The sequence below is a fragment of the Alligator mississippiensis genome, chromosome 3 (assembly GCF_030867095.1).
Source record: "Alligator mississippiensis isolate rAllMis1 chromosome 3, rAllMis1, whole genome shotgun sequence".
NCBI classification, from domain to species: domain Eukaryota; kingdom Metazoa; phylum Chordata; order Crocodylia; family Alligatoridae; genus Alligator; species Alligator mississippiensis.
This window is the reverse complement of record NC_081826.1, coordinates 49,378,944-49,395,809: the sequence shown is the minus strand read 5'-3', so window position 1 is coordinate 49,395,809 and position 16,866 is coordinate 49,378,944. Positions and strand designations below refer to the sequence as shown.

Genomic DNA, 16,866 nt, shown 5'->3' with positions numbered 1-16,866 from the left:
CTTTATCGTGCATCAGCAGATGCATGACGAATAGGTCCAAGGAGGTGATACTTCCCCTCTATCGGGCGCTGGTCAGACTGCAGTTGGAGTACTGCGTGCAATTCTGGGCGCCACACTTCAAGAAGGATGCAGATAACCTGGAGAGGGTCCAGAGAAGGGCCACTTGTATGGTTAAGGGCCTGCAGACCAAGCCCTACGAGGAGAGACTAGAGAACCTGGACCTTTTCAGCCTCCGCAAGAGAAGGTTGAGAGGCGACCTTGTGGCTGCCTATAAGTTCATCACAGGGGCACAGAAGGGAATTGGTGAGTATTTATTCACTAAGGCGCCCCCGGGGGTTACAAGAAACAACGGCCACAAGCTAGCAGAGAGCAGATTTAGATTGGACATTAGGAAGAACTTCTTCACAGTTAGAGTGGCCAAGGTCTGGAACGGGCTCCCAAGGGAGGTGGTGCTCTCCCCTACCCTGGGGGTCTTCAAGAGGAGGTTAGATGAGTATCTAGCTGGGGTCATCTAGACCCAGCACTCTTTCCTGCTTATGCAGGGGGTCGGACTCGATGATCTATTGAGGTCCCTTCCGACCCTAACATCTATGAATCTATGAGTCTATGAATTAGTAGAAGGCAAGAATCCCATCCAAACCAGGGAACTTAGCTGTCATAGTGCTACTGCTGAAATAAAGCAATAGCATTCCCAGAGTGTGGTCATAGTCTTTGATATCCTTACTAGTTGGGGATGTTCCCAGAGTAGTGGACTCTGTCTTAAAAGGCCTTATTGAATTAACTTGGAGTTTTGTCTAAGGGCATCAGAGGATTTCACCTAGTGTCCTGTTCTACAGGCTGCTAATTTTCTTCCAGCAAGATACTAACCACCCTCAATTTCAATTGAATGTAGTGAGTAGCATGTGCAAAACTCAACTTCAGAGCACTTTTATAACTGTTCTCTCAGTGTGTCAAGGGGTCTTGAATACGTGGGCCCCGTGGGAGAAATCTAGACAGTGGGGCTTCTTGTGGAGCAGATGACCTGCAAGTGGCATTAGCTTCTGTGGCTGCTGAAGCCACGCAGTAGGTGCGGTTCTGAGTCCAGAGAGTTAATGCTGCTGCTGCTGCTACTTGTATTTCTTCTGGCGTTTCTCTTCTCTTAATCATCTGGAGCAGTTAAAGACCCCTATATTGGCAGGAAAGGATTGAGCAGCATTAACTCCCCAGGTTTCAGAGCCATGCTGAAGCAGCAGCTCAGGCATTTGTAGTGATGAGCCCCATGGGCTAAGTCTGCAAGAAGCCACATGAGCTGAAAGACCTACTGGATCTAGCTTATAGGCCATGTATTTGCCACCCCTGCTGTAAGGTAAGTATAGGGTGGGGAGTAGCTTGAGAAGATCTTAGTTACATATTTCAAACAAACTCCTTATTTTTTATCATTGTTTACCACTAGAGTATGGGCTTAACTCGTGGTATGCACATTACAGTGGACCAGTAGTTGAAGTGTTGTTTTTTTTTCTTGAAGGTTATGCTTTGTGGGATGCAAGAAGTTGATTTGGCAGACTGGCAAAGGAACACTGTTTATCGTCATTACACCAGAAATAGCAAGCAGATCATATGGTTCTGGCAGGTATGATGCGCCAAAAATGTGAGTTGTCTGGTTCTTTCTTGGACAGTGAGTATAAAGACAGATTCTCAACTGTAATCTGATTGTCATGCATTAGAGAGAAATTTGTTGGGCCTTTTTATTGGTAGAACAGAAATATTTTCAACAGCCCTTTTGGGATATTGCTCTAAATTTTAATTTCCATTTTAGACTATTTTGCTTCTAGCCCATGGCGTGCATTTTTAAACTATCAGTAATTTTGTTTGTAGCTTTGTAGACAGCTGTTATAGGGCTCTGGTGAAAGGAAACAGAGAAACTTTTGGTTACTTGGATAAAAAAATGATTGGGAAGTTAATCTGCATGGTTTAGAATCTTTCTGTTCCATAAAAGTTATTGAGTGTTATCATTATACTGTAGTACATCATTTTCAGAAAATGAACTCCTTAGTTTGTTAGCTGCAACAGTGGTTTTCATTACAGTGCCTTAAATGCAGTCATTTATCTGGGGTTACTTTATGATAAGTATAGGGTAAATTCTGGTAAGGAGCCTGTGTTCTGTTGATAATATCTTGACATATTTAATGGTGACTGCTACAGAATTACTATCAGGATTGTACGTCTTGTCAGTTATGAGGAAAAGAGAAGTGAATTCCAAAAATTACCCTGAATTCATATGAATGCTGAAAGCAACACTAGCAGCTGCTGCATCTTCTGTGATGTGATACACAATCTGTTTTAAACTGCCATATGAAGCCAACATGAAAAGTCAAACTTCTGGGATCCTTTAACTGACATGAACTGTTCAGCATAATCCAAGGTCTAGTGATTGAGCCGTTACAAAAGTAGCAGTTCCCAAAGAACTAATTATTGAAAGACTCTTAGCAAAGGTGAAATAGTCAGATACCATTTCCACATTTTTAGAGTATTGGTATTTATTTCAGATTTAATTTCTAAGAAGGTCAAGATTAAAGTAAGACCTAGTGTCATCTCACGCATGCTAGATAAGTATCTTTGCTTTATCTGTCCTGAATAGTAAAAGCTGCTTAAACTGAACTACTCAGTCCATTATGGCTATTTGTGCCATCTAAGTCTGGAGCCTAATGGCTAGAGCTGGCCAGCTGATTAAAGTGGCAACAATCAAAATAGCAATAATCAGATGGATATGCCACATACTTTGTTTGTTCTTTTTTTTTAAACAAGCCTTAAATAATTTATTTTTCTACTCCTCTTAGGTGGCACCAGCCTGCATCGCATAGTAGTGTTACCGCATCCTTTCATGCATTTAACCCAAGATGAGTCTTTTATTTTTGCTGCCATGTCACGATGGAAGATCTGATCTAGCTCACTGTATATTTTTCTCAGGTTTCTTATGGAATCAGTTTTCCCTGTATCTTGTGATTTTTCTCTAGCTATGTTAGCAAAGTGTTGTTCAGTTTTGTTTTAAAGTAACTTTAAATTTCTGTGCCTAGTTTGTAAAAGAGACAGACAACGAGGTTCGCATGCGACTGTTGCAGTTTGTCACTGGTACTTGCCGATTACCACTGGGAGGATTTGCTGAGCTTATGGGTAAGAGTAATATTACTAAAGTATATTATGCTGTAGTTTATAGATATGTTTATCCTGAGTAAGCAACAGTCTCTGGTTCTTTTTTTAGTTTACATGTTACCTAGCAGTAAAACACATTAATAGTTCTATGGCACCATTACAGGTTTGTAACAAAACAAAAGTTAATTTAATCAATTTATTGTTTTCTTTATTCAGGAAGTAATGGCCCTCAGAAATTCTGCATTGAAAAAGTTGGCAAGGAAACCTGGTTACCAAGAAGTCATACTTGGTGAGTTCTAATATTTGAACAGGGAGTAACTATAAACTTAATTTTGTATCTGGTTTTCATTAATGTATCATAACAGATGTCTTCTCTTATAGCTTTGCAGTTCAGTAAAAACTGAATCAAATGAAAGCTAATTTGGTTAGTTGACTCAGCCTTTAGTTTCTCTCCATGCCTAATCTCCATTTGCTTTAGAGTGGCTAGTGTACTACTTAGTATTGAAAACTTTTGTTTTCCTTTTTATTGTTATAGGATACCTTGGAGGTGAGATAAGTGAAAACTTGACCCACACTTCTCCGTTTTTAAATAGAAGCTCCAGATCAGAACTGGTGCTAAAATAGTCATATATTTCATTACAATAATTTAATAGTGAGAAACTCAACAGTGTATAGAATGCTACTAGAAAAATTATAAAGTGAGAATCCCTGTTAACATTCAAAGCTTAGATAAGCATCTGAGAATGTGGATGCTTAACCACAGCTCTGAGCAGACCGCAGTACCCTAGCCGACTTCTATATCTGTTATACTTTCCCAGTGTAGGAGTTTTTTGTTATTTTTATAAATAATGTTTGCTTAGAGCAAGGAAGATCCCTTCTTTCTATATGCCATCTTGGCGCCAGCACATTAAACACCTTTTTCCTTCATTTACTGCTGAATTCCTACTCCCCCCTTCCCCTTCCCTCCCCTGCTTTCATCTGATGGCCTTTTTGAGTGAGTCCATATTGAAATCAAAGATGTTACCTCCCTGATTAGAGAAGCCAGACAGTAATTGCTAAAGATGGCAGGAGCAGCACTTTAGAGGTTAGAATTTCAGGGAAAGAGTTGCTCCTATAAACAAGTTGTATGTGATGGACAGAAAAACATTAGCTTTTTCTACTGCTGCCGGAATTCGATCAGTATTTCAAATGAAGACCCCACCATTCTTCATAATAGATGTTTTATGTAGCAGACTTCCTCTATGATTCATCCTTTCCCCCCAATGATACAAGGACAGTCTGAAAACTTATCCATTTTTGCTTTTGAAACCTCTTGGTCATCTCAAATGGCCTCTTGGTTCTGTTGGAACCTTCCTCAAAAAGTGAGATTCAGTCAGGCAGGCTTCATGGAAGTTATGTCTGTTTACAGGCGACCATAGAATTGGTATATGCCTGAAATTGTTCATATAGGGTTGTGTAAAAGGAGCAGATCCTGGTCATTACACATCTGGAATACAGTAGTTGACCAGATTACATATCCTTCATTGAAGGCTCATAAAGTGATTTAGGGATTAGCTAATAAACGTTTTGAATGCACTGAATGAAGGCAGCCAGATATTTTTAATTTTATAATATTATCTCTATAGTTTAAATTTCAAAGAACCCTGTAACTGAATAAACCTCCCCCTTTCAGGAAGGCTGGTCCACATAAGTGTGAACTGTGCTCCAAATACACTCCAAATTTTCATAACATAATTATAGTTATGTACATTTGAACCACGCCCAACAGTGATTTGAGAGAAGAGGCCACATGTATTTATTTGTGGATCTGAAAATACTTGTCCCCAGCGAAGCAGTTGGTAACTGACTTGCCCATTATTATACAGATTAAGGTATTAATAATCTTAATATAATTAAATCATAATATAATCTAAATTTAATAAGATTCCATTGACTGCCAGACCTCATTAGGTCACTCCTAGTTCAGAATATGTTGAATGTCCTACCTTAAATTAAACATTTAATTTTTTTAATATTAAAAGAAGAAATTGTAATCAACAAAATGCTAAATGAGTTTTGGACAGATTGTAAGACCTCTTTTTTGTCTCTCTTCCAGCTTTAATCGTTTGGATCTGCCGCCATATAAAAGCTATGAACAGCTGAAAGAGAAGCTGCTTTTTGCAATTGAAGAGACCGAAGGATTTGGTCAAGAGTAGAAGGGGCTTCTGGGCAAAGAGGAGATCTTGCATTAGTAAAAGGCCCAGCCAACTAAAATTGCACACGTGATTGTATATAAGCTTTTGTTCTGTACAGTGATCTTTCTGGAACTCTAAAGTAGAAATGTTCGCCGTTCTTCCACAGAGATATGCAAAACAGTTCAGCCTTTTCTACTTTATTTATTGCCCCTTCAAAAAACCAGGAAAAAAATCAAGTTTTGAAAGTGGACAAGAGACTTTATTTAAACTATATATATATATATTAAAAATATATTGAATATATATACTGGTGGGCTCTAGTTTTATAGAGCTTTAAGTGTATGAAACATTGCAGCCATTTAAAAGGGCCTGGATTGCTTTATCTTGGCTTTATTATTCAGAAAAAATGTGCAGACTGCTCTGTGTTCTCATTCATGAAACATCTCCAAGGTTGTTTTATTGCATGGCTGTTCCAAAAGGTGTTAAAGGCTTAGGCCAAACGTATCTTAAATATGTAGAAAAATGCTGCTGGCTTTTGAGATGACAGAATTTCTTCTGTCAGTTTAATTTTTTCTTAAATACCTAAAATAACTGATATCCCTCCTACATTTATGTAGCCAAGGTCATGAATAAAGCCTTTATTACTTGCACAGGAGTAATGTTCAATAAGATGAATGTGATTAATGTTTCAAGCAATTGGTGCCACTGTTCTGACTTATTGTAGGAGCTGAACAGAGTATTTTATTTCATTGAGCAGCATTGACATTTGTTTACAGATTACCTTGGATTATTACCAAGAGTATGTTAGGTAGAGAAAAGAATAAAAAACTCACATGTTCTCTCTTGGTCTGGTGTCTTACAGGTTTGTTTGTTTTTTAAATCTGTGATGTACTTAAATTACATAGGGTAAATAATGCAATTTGAAGAATATGTGAAAGATACGAACTTCTGCTGCTTTTATATTCATGTTCAGTTTTTGTTATAGATCTGGAAAACCCAAATTGAATGACAGCTACATAAGCCTTGCACAATTAAACAAATACTAATTTTCTTTTAGTATTAAATATTATCATCCCTTTAAATTTGGGTGTACCCAAATTAAATATCTGTGTCTAAATCTTGTCATTCTTTTACATAGGCCAGGTTTGTCCTATGTGCATAATAACATACAATTTAATTTTAAAGGTGTTTTATCAGTATTGAGGGCATTTGCTGAACTGCAGAGATGTTTAACAAATAATAAAAATCTTACTCATGTGAATTATTAAACGCTACTTTTAGCAAACTGTGCTTCCTTATTACAGAGAACATTTTGAATCTTACCATTTGTATCATGCTTTCAATAGTCACTGTAAATTCCATTATAAATTTAACTTATACAAAATTTTGTACACACAAACCTGATTTCTTAGAATGTGATTAAAACATTTCTGTAACATATCTATCGTATTGCACTGCTAAAAGTGTATGTGCAGAAAAATACTGCTATACCTGTTGTTGTATCTTTTCAATATAGCAATTGAATTCTGCCAAACTTTATTTTTCTACATATTGGATTCTTATGCTTTGTTTTTCAAAATGCACAACTTAACAGTGGAGCTGTTAACCTGCAACTGGCTTTGATAAAAGCAGTGATTCTGATTGGCTCAGACTGCTTTCCTGTATAATAACTACCCAACAGCAGGACTTTTCATCACTCAAGTTCTTCTCCCATACTACGTAGAGCTGTTTTCATCAAATACGCAGTACACAAATACATTTAAGGTGGAAATTCACTTAAATGATAATAAATTCCATCTGCCAAATAAATTGGAGACTGACTTAAGATGGTGGAAAATCTACATGGTTTGCATAAGCAACAACAAGAAGGCTAAGAATAGTACAGCTGAACTTCATTAATTTGCACTACTGAATGCCTGGGTGACCCCACTGCAAACTGCTGAATCTTGTGAATCTGTAAGTGAACAAAATAAAAAAGCAAGGACAGCACATCACAAAATAGACTTTGTTTATTATTTCCACAACTGTAGCGGTCATCCAGGATCCCATAATTTTCATAAAGCGAAGTAGTAAAGGAACAACCCTTGGTCAAAATTTAAGCAAAACAAGGAAGACGACCTCAAGGCTTCATCAAGGTACTAAATAAAACAAATATGAACCAGCTTGGAGAACAATGGAAAAATAAAGTATAAAAGAGCATTTACCTTTCAGAACAATAGCAGCAGCAAATTCAGTGCTATTGCACAAGTATATTCAGAGGTCTTTAACAAGGATTCTGTTTGTTTCACTCATAGCTCATCTGTACTGTATTACACAACACATTCCAGATTATTATTTATATCCTACCCTATCCAAAAAGGTTCAGAGAAGCTTGTACCAGTTAGGTGAGGCAATGAGAGATTGATTCTCTTCCACAGTGGTGAGAGGTAGAGTGGAATAAGTGATGTTTTATGGGAGCTGACTTAGCATCTGGGCTCTTTCTGATTCTTTCTCCCCAGCAACTAAGTTAGTTCTACTCCAAGGTTCCTTTGATGGATGTCCAGTCTCACTAATACATACCACTCCCTTTTAGAGAAAAGGCTGAGGAGCTGGGAGCCCCTGAAGCATGGGATGACCAAAAGTTGAAAAACTGGGTTGAGGCTGCAATTTGGATGAGTGATAGCGAAGCTTCATTAGAGTTTGTGCCACCAGCAGCTGGGATACTGGTCTGAGGCCCAGATGTGGGACAGCCAAATTGAAAAGGTGCTTTAGTATCTTACTAAACATGATGATTGCCTCAAATATGGCCCCTATTCTTCAGATTCCTACAATAAGAAAATGTCCTTTTGATTAGTTTTCCAACATGTAACTGGATAAAAGGTACTGTTATGTACTGGAACAGGCCTGGCTTCTATTGACTTTGGCACTAGCTTGCTGGGTGACAAGCTGGTCATTATTTTGCTGTCTATAAAAGGGGCATGACAGTGATCTCTTGCAAAGCTCTTTTAAAATCTGCTGATGAAAAGATGAGAGATATTACCAGCATCCCACATACATCCAGTCTGCAATCTAAACTATTTTCAGTTGTAGAATTAGCCACTTAGTCTACAATTTTTCATGTGGATGTCTTAGGCTAATGTTTTTTGGACAGTGAGCACAAATGTTTCAGTTGTTTCAAGAGAAGGATCAAAGAGAACAATACTGCTTTGTCCATTTTGATGAACTGATACTTTTTGGGAGGGGGAAGGTTGAAGCTCTATGCCCCTGTGCTTCAAAGCAGAGCCTTAACATTTGGATGAGGTCTGGTCTCATATCAGAGATGTGTCATTTCCCATAAACATCTGCCCCAAACTTGGTAAATTATGACCCTTTGGGCAAAAAAGCCAACACAATTAACAAAACAAAACCAAAATAATCTTTGAGCACATGTTAGCTTGGAAGCTGTATTCTCCAAAAAAAAATCCATCTGCAGTAAATGTGCCTCATCTTACAGCTCCTATCTGAGACTGGGCTGAACAGGACAATCCCCTGCATGTGCTACGTGGCACCACCGTGGTCGGCACCAGAACAAAAGGGAGACTGGTTCTGTTGTCATCACACCCACACTGGTGTGTAGGCAGATGGGAGGAACTTGCCTAACCTAAAATGGAAACTGGAAGAGTTGGAGGAGCTAAACGGTGTGAAAAACAGAAGAGGCAAAGAGAACAAGAGCAGAATGAGGAAAGCACGGGAGCAGGGAAGAGTTCCGGGAGGGGAATGTGGGGAGAAATGAGATGCAAAGCTTTGGGATGGGAAAAAACTGAAACTCGTAATTGAACTAAGGATCCTGAGTGCACTCATCTACTGTTGCAGAATAGCTCAGAAACCCACTGGAGCAGTGTGTCATTCCCTCCAGTGATTCCTCTACATAATCTGCTTACTATATTAACCAAGTACTTTAGCCTTCAGATACCAGAGGCCTGTTGTGTGGGTCTGTGCTCCTAAACTCCGACGCTGATGTGCATTATGGTAGGACTTAATGGAATTTCTCTCTCATGAAGTTGCAATCAAATTCAAAAATCAGAAAATGCAAACATTAGACTGTGAATAAAACAGGAAACCCCTACTTAACACTGTTCTGCTTAGCATTATTTTGCTATAACACTCATTTTAAATTGATACCTGATTCATAGACTTCGTAGACCCTAGGGCTGGAAGGGACCCCGGAGGATCATCGGATCTAGCCCTCTGCCCCAGGGGCAGGAAATCAGCAGGGATCATAGGATCCCAGCAAGATAAACATCCACATGTCTCTTGAAGGTGTTCAGTGTAGGTGCTTGAACCACCTCTGGTGGCAGTCTATTCCAGACCTTGGGGGCTCGGACAGTAAAGAAGTTCTTCCTTATGTCCAGCCTGAAGTGATCATGGAGGAGTTTATGACCATTCCATCTTGTCATCCCTTGGGGCACTCTGGTGAACAAACATTCCCCCAGATCCTGGTGAGCACCCCTGATAAACTTGTAGGTGGCCACCAGATCACCTAAGCCTGCGCTTTTCCAAGCTGAAGAGTCCCGTGGCTCTCAGCCTCTCATCATACAGTCTGTTTTCCTGACCTCTGATCATGCGCGTAGCTCTCCTCTGCACTCTCTCAAGCTTCTCCATATCCTTTTTGAATTGTGGAGCCCAAAACTGGACGCAGTACTCCAGCTGCAGCCTCACCAAGGCTGAGTACAAGGGGAGAATGACATCCTGGGATCTGCTTGAGAAGCATCTGTGGATGCAAGCCAGCATTTTGCTCACTTTACTTTTCCACTTAGCACTCAGCGAGCTTCATTATAATGTTTATGGTCACCATCTTGGGTCATTAAAAACACTTGCGGTTGCCATCTTGGATCATCAGAAACTTTCAGTTTTGCTTAACGCTCAGTTTTTCAGGAACCAATTAAGAGCATGATGTGGGGGTTGCCTGTATGACACTCTAGTACATATGCATGATAATTATCTTAATGTGAGTGTACACATTATTTGCTCAGACCTCTGCTTTATTCAGTCCAAAATGAACTGGGTTCTGAGAACAAGTTGGGGTAAAAGAGGATAGTAAAAGAGGATTTTGCCTGATGGGCAACGCAGTCCCTAGGATTGTGTGGGGCCTGGGGGGAGGGGAGGTGAGCGGCCGGAGCCAGCAGCATTTGACGGCAGTGCGTGGCGGCCATGGCAGGGTGTATGTGGCGCTGACCACAGGGCCCCCCCCCCAAAGTGTAGGGCCCAGGGCACTAACCCTAATTCACCCCACCCCAGGGACAGCCCTGCTTATAGGGTAGAGAAAACATCATGTGACCGCAGAAAGAAAATTAAATATCATGGTTAAGTTTGTTAAGTCATGGTTAAGCTGACTGTTCCCTCAAGACTTGGATCATCCTGCCTTAGGAATGTTGTGGCAACATGATGCAAGACCCACCGCAGCATATGCATCTGATAACGTATGTGCTTCCTGATTCTGGGAACCCAGTGTAAAAGGCATTTGCAACTAGATTTCTCTACTTGTGAAGTTCTCACAACTCCAGCTGAAAGTGCATATACTAGTAAATCCCAAGAAAGGTGCCATGAGATCCTTTTGAGGGTGCAGCACAATATTCTTGCTATTAGGTGTGAAAACCTCTACAAATGATTTACAAGACAAATAGGAAACAATGGTGTCATACACATCCTGCCTTTTCATGTCTGCGTGTTGTATTATTTTTTAGTACTCTTAAAATGAGTGAAAGCTAAGAGCTGGTATTTTCTGAGGGGTGCCTTGAATCTAAAAAGGTTGTAGACCACAGGTTAGAATTTCATGCTGAACACCTACTATACTAATATAATCTCGAAATATCAGGCTCTCCCTCTCACACTAGATATTGGATTCTGAAAGGTAGTTTGGCTTCAATTTTTCTGTATCACACTTCCCTTACTGTAAAAGTGAAATAAGACCACTACTACCCATGGTAAAAAGCAGCTGCTAAAAGCACGTGTTTGTTAGTAGGTATGCAGAAGAAGAACATACGTAAACTGCTATTAGCAGTCTGCTATAGCACGTCAGGCCGCATCAGTTGTTTGTTGCATTTGGTGCACAGGGGTGAAAGTTGATGGACCTGATCTCAGCAAATAAAATTCGAAGTCTGATGAAGATGCCTTAACTGTCAAGCCTGTTAAAGACTGTGTTGTGTTTGTTTCACTGAAAAAATGCAGCTAAGTTTCTTAGTTACAGTTCCACTGGGAGAGTGCAGTTAGCTGCCAATAAGATATTAGTAAGACATTCTAACCTCTGCTCAAGTAGTGAAAGTAAGAAAAAAGTAATTTTTCTTTTCTCCAACCCAGAGCTTCAGCTGCCAAATGGTAGTCAAGAACCAGGGCCAAAACTTCACTTCTCATTCTTGAGTACCAGAAGCCCCAGACAAATGCTGCAGTAGTTACTTTTTAGTATGCCATCATTAGTGTCTCTAACTAATGGTGGACATGCAATAAAATTAATTTACCTCAGATTTTTCTCCTTAGTAAAAAGATCAATTCACCCAAGCTAGCTGCTTGCAGTGAGTGCTATTTAAGCAGCTGGCCATTAGATGGCAGGTAGGCAGTTTGCACTGAGCAAATGACTCACTGAGAAGCAAACTAGAGTGGATGGTGGGATGCACGTGTTCCACATAATACATGGGAAGTTACTAAAAATACTACATAGCTTTCAAGGGGTAACTTTACCTTGGATTCAAAGGATTTACTTCAGTGTGCTCCTGGCAGTTGTGGCCATGTGGTTAAGGCGATTGATCTTAATTTCACTGGGGTTTCCCTGCACAGGTTTGAATTCTGTTGATTATGAAATTGAACACATTGATTGTGTTCCTGATCCTATGCTGCGCATCATGTCTGTTCCCCATAGTAAAGTCAGTTTACTATACAGTAAACATGTTTTATCCCAGCACCCAAAAGACACACAATGTAACTGCAGGTAAAAAGCCTCTTATTAGACTGGAACTGCCATGATGCAATAAAAGGATGGAAGTGGTACAGTATCATATTTTAGGTTTAAGGTGCCACCCAGACTGATACTGGATCATCCCAGTGATTTTACTTTGAAAAATCAGTATCAAACCTTTAAAATCTTCACAGATCTGCTTCCTTCACTATTCCATTTATCATAAATTCTTTTTCAAATCTCTCTTCCTCTTCCTCCTCCATGCCATGTACAGGCTCTTCAACATTTCCCCAACCCTTTCATGCACAAAATTTCTCCTCTGAACCAGTGCACATAAGGCTACTAGTATCTCTTCTTCCTCATTGTTTTTAAAAGAGCCAGCTATCAGTAAAGTATCATGACCATGCAATGTTGAAAATACAACTTAAAACAAAACAAAACGTGTATAAACTTGCAAATGCCTGGCTCTACAACCTCCCTCCAGAAAAAAATCCATATACCATTTTTAAAAAAAATGTTTTTTAAGAGTTTGGCTTATGGGTTCAGGGGTGAGAACATGTCTACATCTGCGTAGAACCCCTATCCCAGGGGTTTTCAACAAGTGTAACCCTCCTGTCTCAGTTTCAGTTCATGTATTTCTTTATATTTTTTTCCTTGTTTTTACGTGTGGGGAGGGGGGTGCAGATTGAAGCCCCTGCGGTGAGGGAGGTAGTGGGGCTGGGGCTGTACAGTCAGGGTGGAGTGTGGGATGGAGCCACAAGCGGTTCACTCGAGGGAGTGGGTGGCAGCTCCTCCCACTATGCGCACAGCAGGAGGGCATGGGGGGAGGATGTGCCCCTGATTCTGTGCATGGGGCGGGGCTGCACTGGGCTGTTCCCAGCAGGGGGCTGGGCAGGCTCCGCTTGAGGTGGGCAACAGTGCCACTGGGGGGGCTGCAGCCACTCCAGAATTCACTGTAGCCCTCCCCACCCCGGTCCTCCTCCCCAAGTGCTGCCACCACCTGCCCTGAGCGCAGCCCAGCCTAACACCCCCGCCGGGAACAGCCCAGCACAGACCCAGCTTCAACTTGCAGCAGCAGCCCACCCCACCCCACACACAGCTCCAGGGACACGGCCCTCATGCACTCCCGGGTTGCACATGGCGGTGCAAGCCACCCCGCTCCAGCTGGGCAGCCCCATTCCCTCCCCCACACCCTTTCCCTCACAACAAACTTACCAGCCGACCCAGCTGCTCTCCACGCTGTTGGGCTGCATCCTAGCTGCCTGCATGTAGCACTGTGGCTGCATGCACACATGCAACTTTTAATTGGCCACATTATTGGTCACATCAGTTCTGCATACCCCCTACAACCTTTGTAAGTACCCCTAGGGGTATGTGTATCCCCGGTTGACAACCACTGACCTATCCTGATGGCTCATGAAGATGCTACCAGAACACAAAGGTATCTTGAGCTACATTAAGAACAGTATCATTCTACAGAATCCATTTTGAAAATTGTTCCCATCCAATACGACTGTACTGAAGCAACAGGCACTAAACCCCATTTAGTACATACAGAATAAAATGCAAATACGTATTAGTTGACAGCAGCTTCTACCTGAAGATATATGGTGTTCAGGCAACTAGCTTTATTAACAGCCACAAGTGGAATGGGTCCAATTTTGTTCTCCCTCTGGTTTAGTCCAATTAAAGGAAAACAATTTATTTGATTCTTAGTATTTTAGTTATTGTCATATAGAATTGAGCAGTTCCACAGCTTCTTTTTGTACCTAAAATAGAAGGCAAAATATAACATGAAGAACTACAAAACAGTAGTACTATTTATTCATAAGATTTCCTATAGCACTCATCCCCATGTGGTTCAAGCACCTTACAACCCCCTGTGCTTAAAAGTGCAATCTTAATTACCAAAAGAAAGAAACTGAGGCATGGTAGTTTAGTAGTTACCTATGGAACACTTATGACAGAACCATGAATGGAACCCTAGACTTCTCATTTCCAAACTCAGTCCCTTAACTATAATGCTTCATTTGCTGACTATACCATTTCTGTTACATATTTAACATAAATATAATAAAATAAGCATGCATTCATAGGAGCTACCATAAAAAACAGCACTATGTACTTTGCTCTAATGTTTCGATCATAATCAAGCCAGAGGTTTTAGAGCCAAACAGCAGTTATTGTATTGAGCCCTGTACTCAAGACATTCAGCTCATAGATTTTCATAGATTTCATAGACATTAGGGCTGGAAGGGACCTCGGAAGATCATCGAGTCCAGCCCCCCGCCCAAAGGGCAGGACGTCAGCTGGGGTCATAGGATCCCAGCAAGATGAGCATCCAGTTTCATCTTGAAGGTGTTCAATGTAGGCGCTTGAACGACCTCCAGTGGCAGGCTGTTCCAGACCTTGGGGGCTCGGACAGTAAAGAAATTCTTCCTTATGTCCAGCCTGAAACGATCTTGTAGTAGTTTGTGACCATTCGACCTCGTCATCCCTTGGGGCGCTCTGGTGAACAAACGTTCCCCCAGATACTGGTGGTCACCCCTGATAAACTTGTAGGTGGCCATCAGATCACCCCTGAGCCTGCGCTTTTCCAGGCTAAAGAGCCCCAGGGCTCTCAGCCTGTCATCATGGGGTCTGCTTCCCTGACCTCTGAGCTCATCAGTAAACTTGGCAGTTGCTATAGTTGCTTTCAGAAGATGCATGTTTACATGACAACTTTCTGAACATTGTGAAGTAATCAGCATTCACTCCTTTAGCATGAGAGGTCTAACTGGATGAGTGGCTCCAAAGTATACCGTCATCAACAAGAATAAAGGCATAATGACTGTGTATAGTTAATTCAGCTTTGTTCAACCACTTGATTCTACATCAAAGCCTGGTTTATTCCATTTCCAATCTGTTCCCAGATCAGACTCTCTTAAGAGTTCCCCTCACAAATCTCAGACGTGTCAATGTCTTGTTGGTTCCAACAACAATCTGGATTCTTTTTAATTGCGAGAGTACCATTAATTAAGAATTACTAAGCATTAATGCCAGAAAATACCATGTAAGGAACACAATTTAAATTAATGAAAAATTAATGTTTCTGAGACATGCAGGTACTAAAGCAACAGGATTTGCTGCAATCCAAGCATAGCTACAGACTTCATTTTAGTCTGAAATTGTTTTTACATATGAACATATCCACTGAAATATCACAGAACTTTTCACACAGTTTTTATTTTTCCTACCTGTGTATCCTCCTCTGTGTGTGCTGGATATTCCTTGGCTTTTGTTAACCACAATAGGGCCATCTTTTTGTTGTTTAACTTCAAGTATGTCTTCCCTAGATACAGCAAATTTTTACTGTAGAAGTTTGGTTCAGCTTTTTGACGAGACGGAAGAAAAAAAATACATTTGTATTGTTACTTCATTGTTTATAGTGATTTTAGACAAGGACAGCTTACCCTTTTTCTGGTTCTATACATTGTTTTCAATGAAAACTATAGTGGTCTGTACTGGATACCACACCCACTATGCGGTACTGAAACAGATATTAAAAAAAACCTTACAGCTCTTTTCTGTTTAGCTCAAAAGAGAAGCCAACCATTCACCCTAGACTAATATGAGGGTTTTTCTTGCTATTTCCTGGTTCTCTGCAATGTGAGAATTCAGTGTGAATTCAATATAAAGATGGAGGCAATTCATAGGCAGCAGCCATGGCTCCCCTCCCCTTGTTTCTACTGCCACTATGCTATACAAGGTGACAGCTTAGACTCCTTAAGAACCACTGGAGTTGGCTAAAAGTTTTCTTCTTTTCTATCCCTAGCAGGAAGCAGGTTAGATGACACCTTGTAGACTTATTATCCCCAGCTCCATATGCGAGCACTGCTCAGGGATAACACTGGTGCCACTCGTGCCAGAGGAGGTATAGAAAGCATTTACATATATGAGATGAAAGGAGGCGTTGACGCATAAATTTGCAAATAATAAATAAATAATTCTAATATTATAAAAGCCTGTGCTGGCCTCACCCCCAAGTCCTGCTCCCTGGAGGTGGCAGCAACGGAGTGGATGGAACAGGGGGGGGCAAGGAGCGAGACCGAGCGGGGGGAGAAGCTGGCCCACTGTGGCAGTGGGGGGGGAGCAGCAGGCCCAGCCCAACATGGCAGCAGCAGGAAGAGGGGAAGAGCAGGCCTCCTCCCTCTGTTGGGCCCGCTCCTTCCCCCCTCCCGGGCCCAGGCCCACTCCTTCCCCCATCTTGGGTTAGCCCCGGGTCTGCTTTTCTCTCTCCCCCCACCCCCATGGCAGCCTGCCTTCTCCCCACACTTGGGCCCAGTCCTCTGCTGCATTGGGCCCAGGCCCATTCCTCCCCTCTCCTGCCACTGCAGCGAGGGTGGGGGGGGGGAGTGGGCCTGGACCCCAAGCAGCAGGAGGGAAGGGGAGAGCTGGCCCAGATTTGGGGGGGGGGGGGGGGCGGCGCATCCCTTCCTGCTGCCCCCCCCCCCCCAATCATTCTTGACAGGCAATTGGTTAGTAATATAATAAATTATTTTTACTCTTGTTACCAGAGGGAAACTCTGTTTCAAAATATTATTAGTAGCCTCTACTGTCTATAATTAACACTTATTTTGTTCACAAAATTTACAGCATAAACTTTCTGGGCAGAAA

General features: G+C 41.4%; 2 protein-coding genes across 9 annotated transcripts in view; one reads left to right on the top strand and one right to left on the bottom strand.

Moving 5' to 3' along the window:
• The window catches only part of WWP1 (WW domain containing E3 ubiquitin protein ligase 1), a 99,823-nt gene extending 92,981 nt beyond the window's left edge, over positions 1 to 6,842 (top strand). For all 7 annotated transcript variants that reach the window (XM_059723914.1, XM_059723913.1, XM_059723912.1 and 4 more), the window contains 4 exons: positions 1,505 to 1,609; positions 3,054 to 3,150; positions 3,346 to 3,418; positions 5,225 to 6,842. In XM_059723914.1, coding sequence (XP_059579897.1) covers positions 1,505 to 1,609; positions 3,054 to 3,150; positions 3,346 to 3,418; positions 5,225 to 5,324 — 375 coding nt within the window. In that variant the 3' untranslated portion in view covers positions 5,325 to 6,842. The remainder of the gene's footprint in view (positions 1 to 1,504; positions 1,610 to 3,053; positions 3,151 to 3,345; positions 3,419 to 5,224) is intronic.
• A 452-nt stretch (positions 6,843 to 7,294) lies between these two features.
• The window catches only part of RMDN1 (regulator of microtubule dynamics 1), a 28,240-nt gene continuing 18,668 nt past the window's right edge, over positions 7,295 to 16,866 (bottom strand). For both annotated transcript variants that reach the window (XM_019486772.2, XM_019486776.2), the window contains 2 exons: positions 15,447 to 15,580; positions 7,295 to 13,979 (listed from right to left, as the gene is read on the bottom strand). In XM_019486772.2, coding sequence (XP_019342317.1) covers positions 13,941 to 13,979; positions 15,447 to 15,580 — 173 coding nt within the window. In that variant the 3' untranslated portion in view covers positions 7,295 to 13,940. The remainder of the gene's footprint in view (positions 13,980 to 15,446; positions 15,581 to 16,866) is intronic.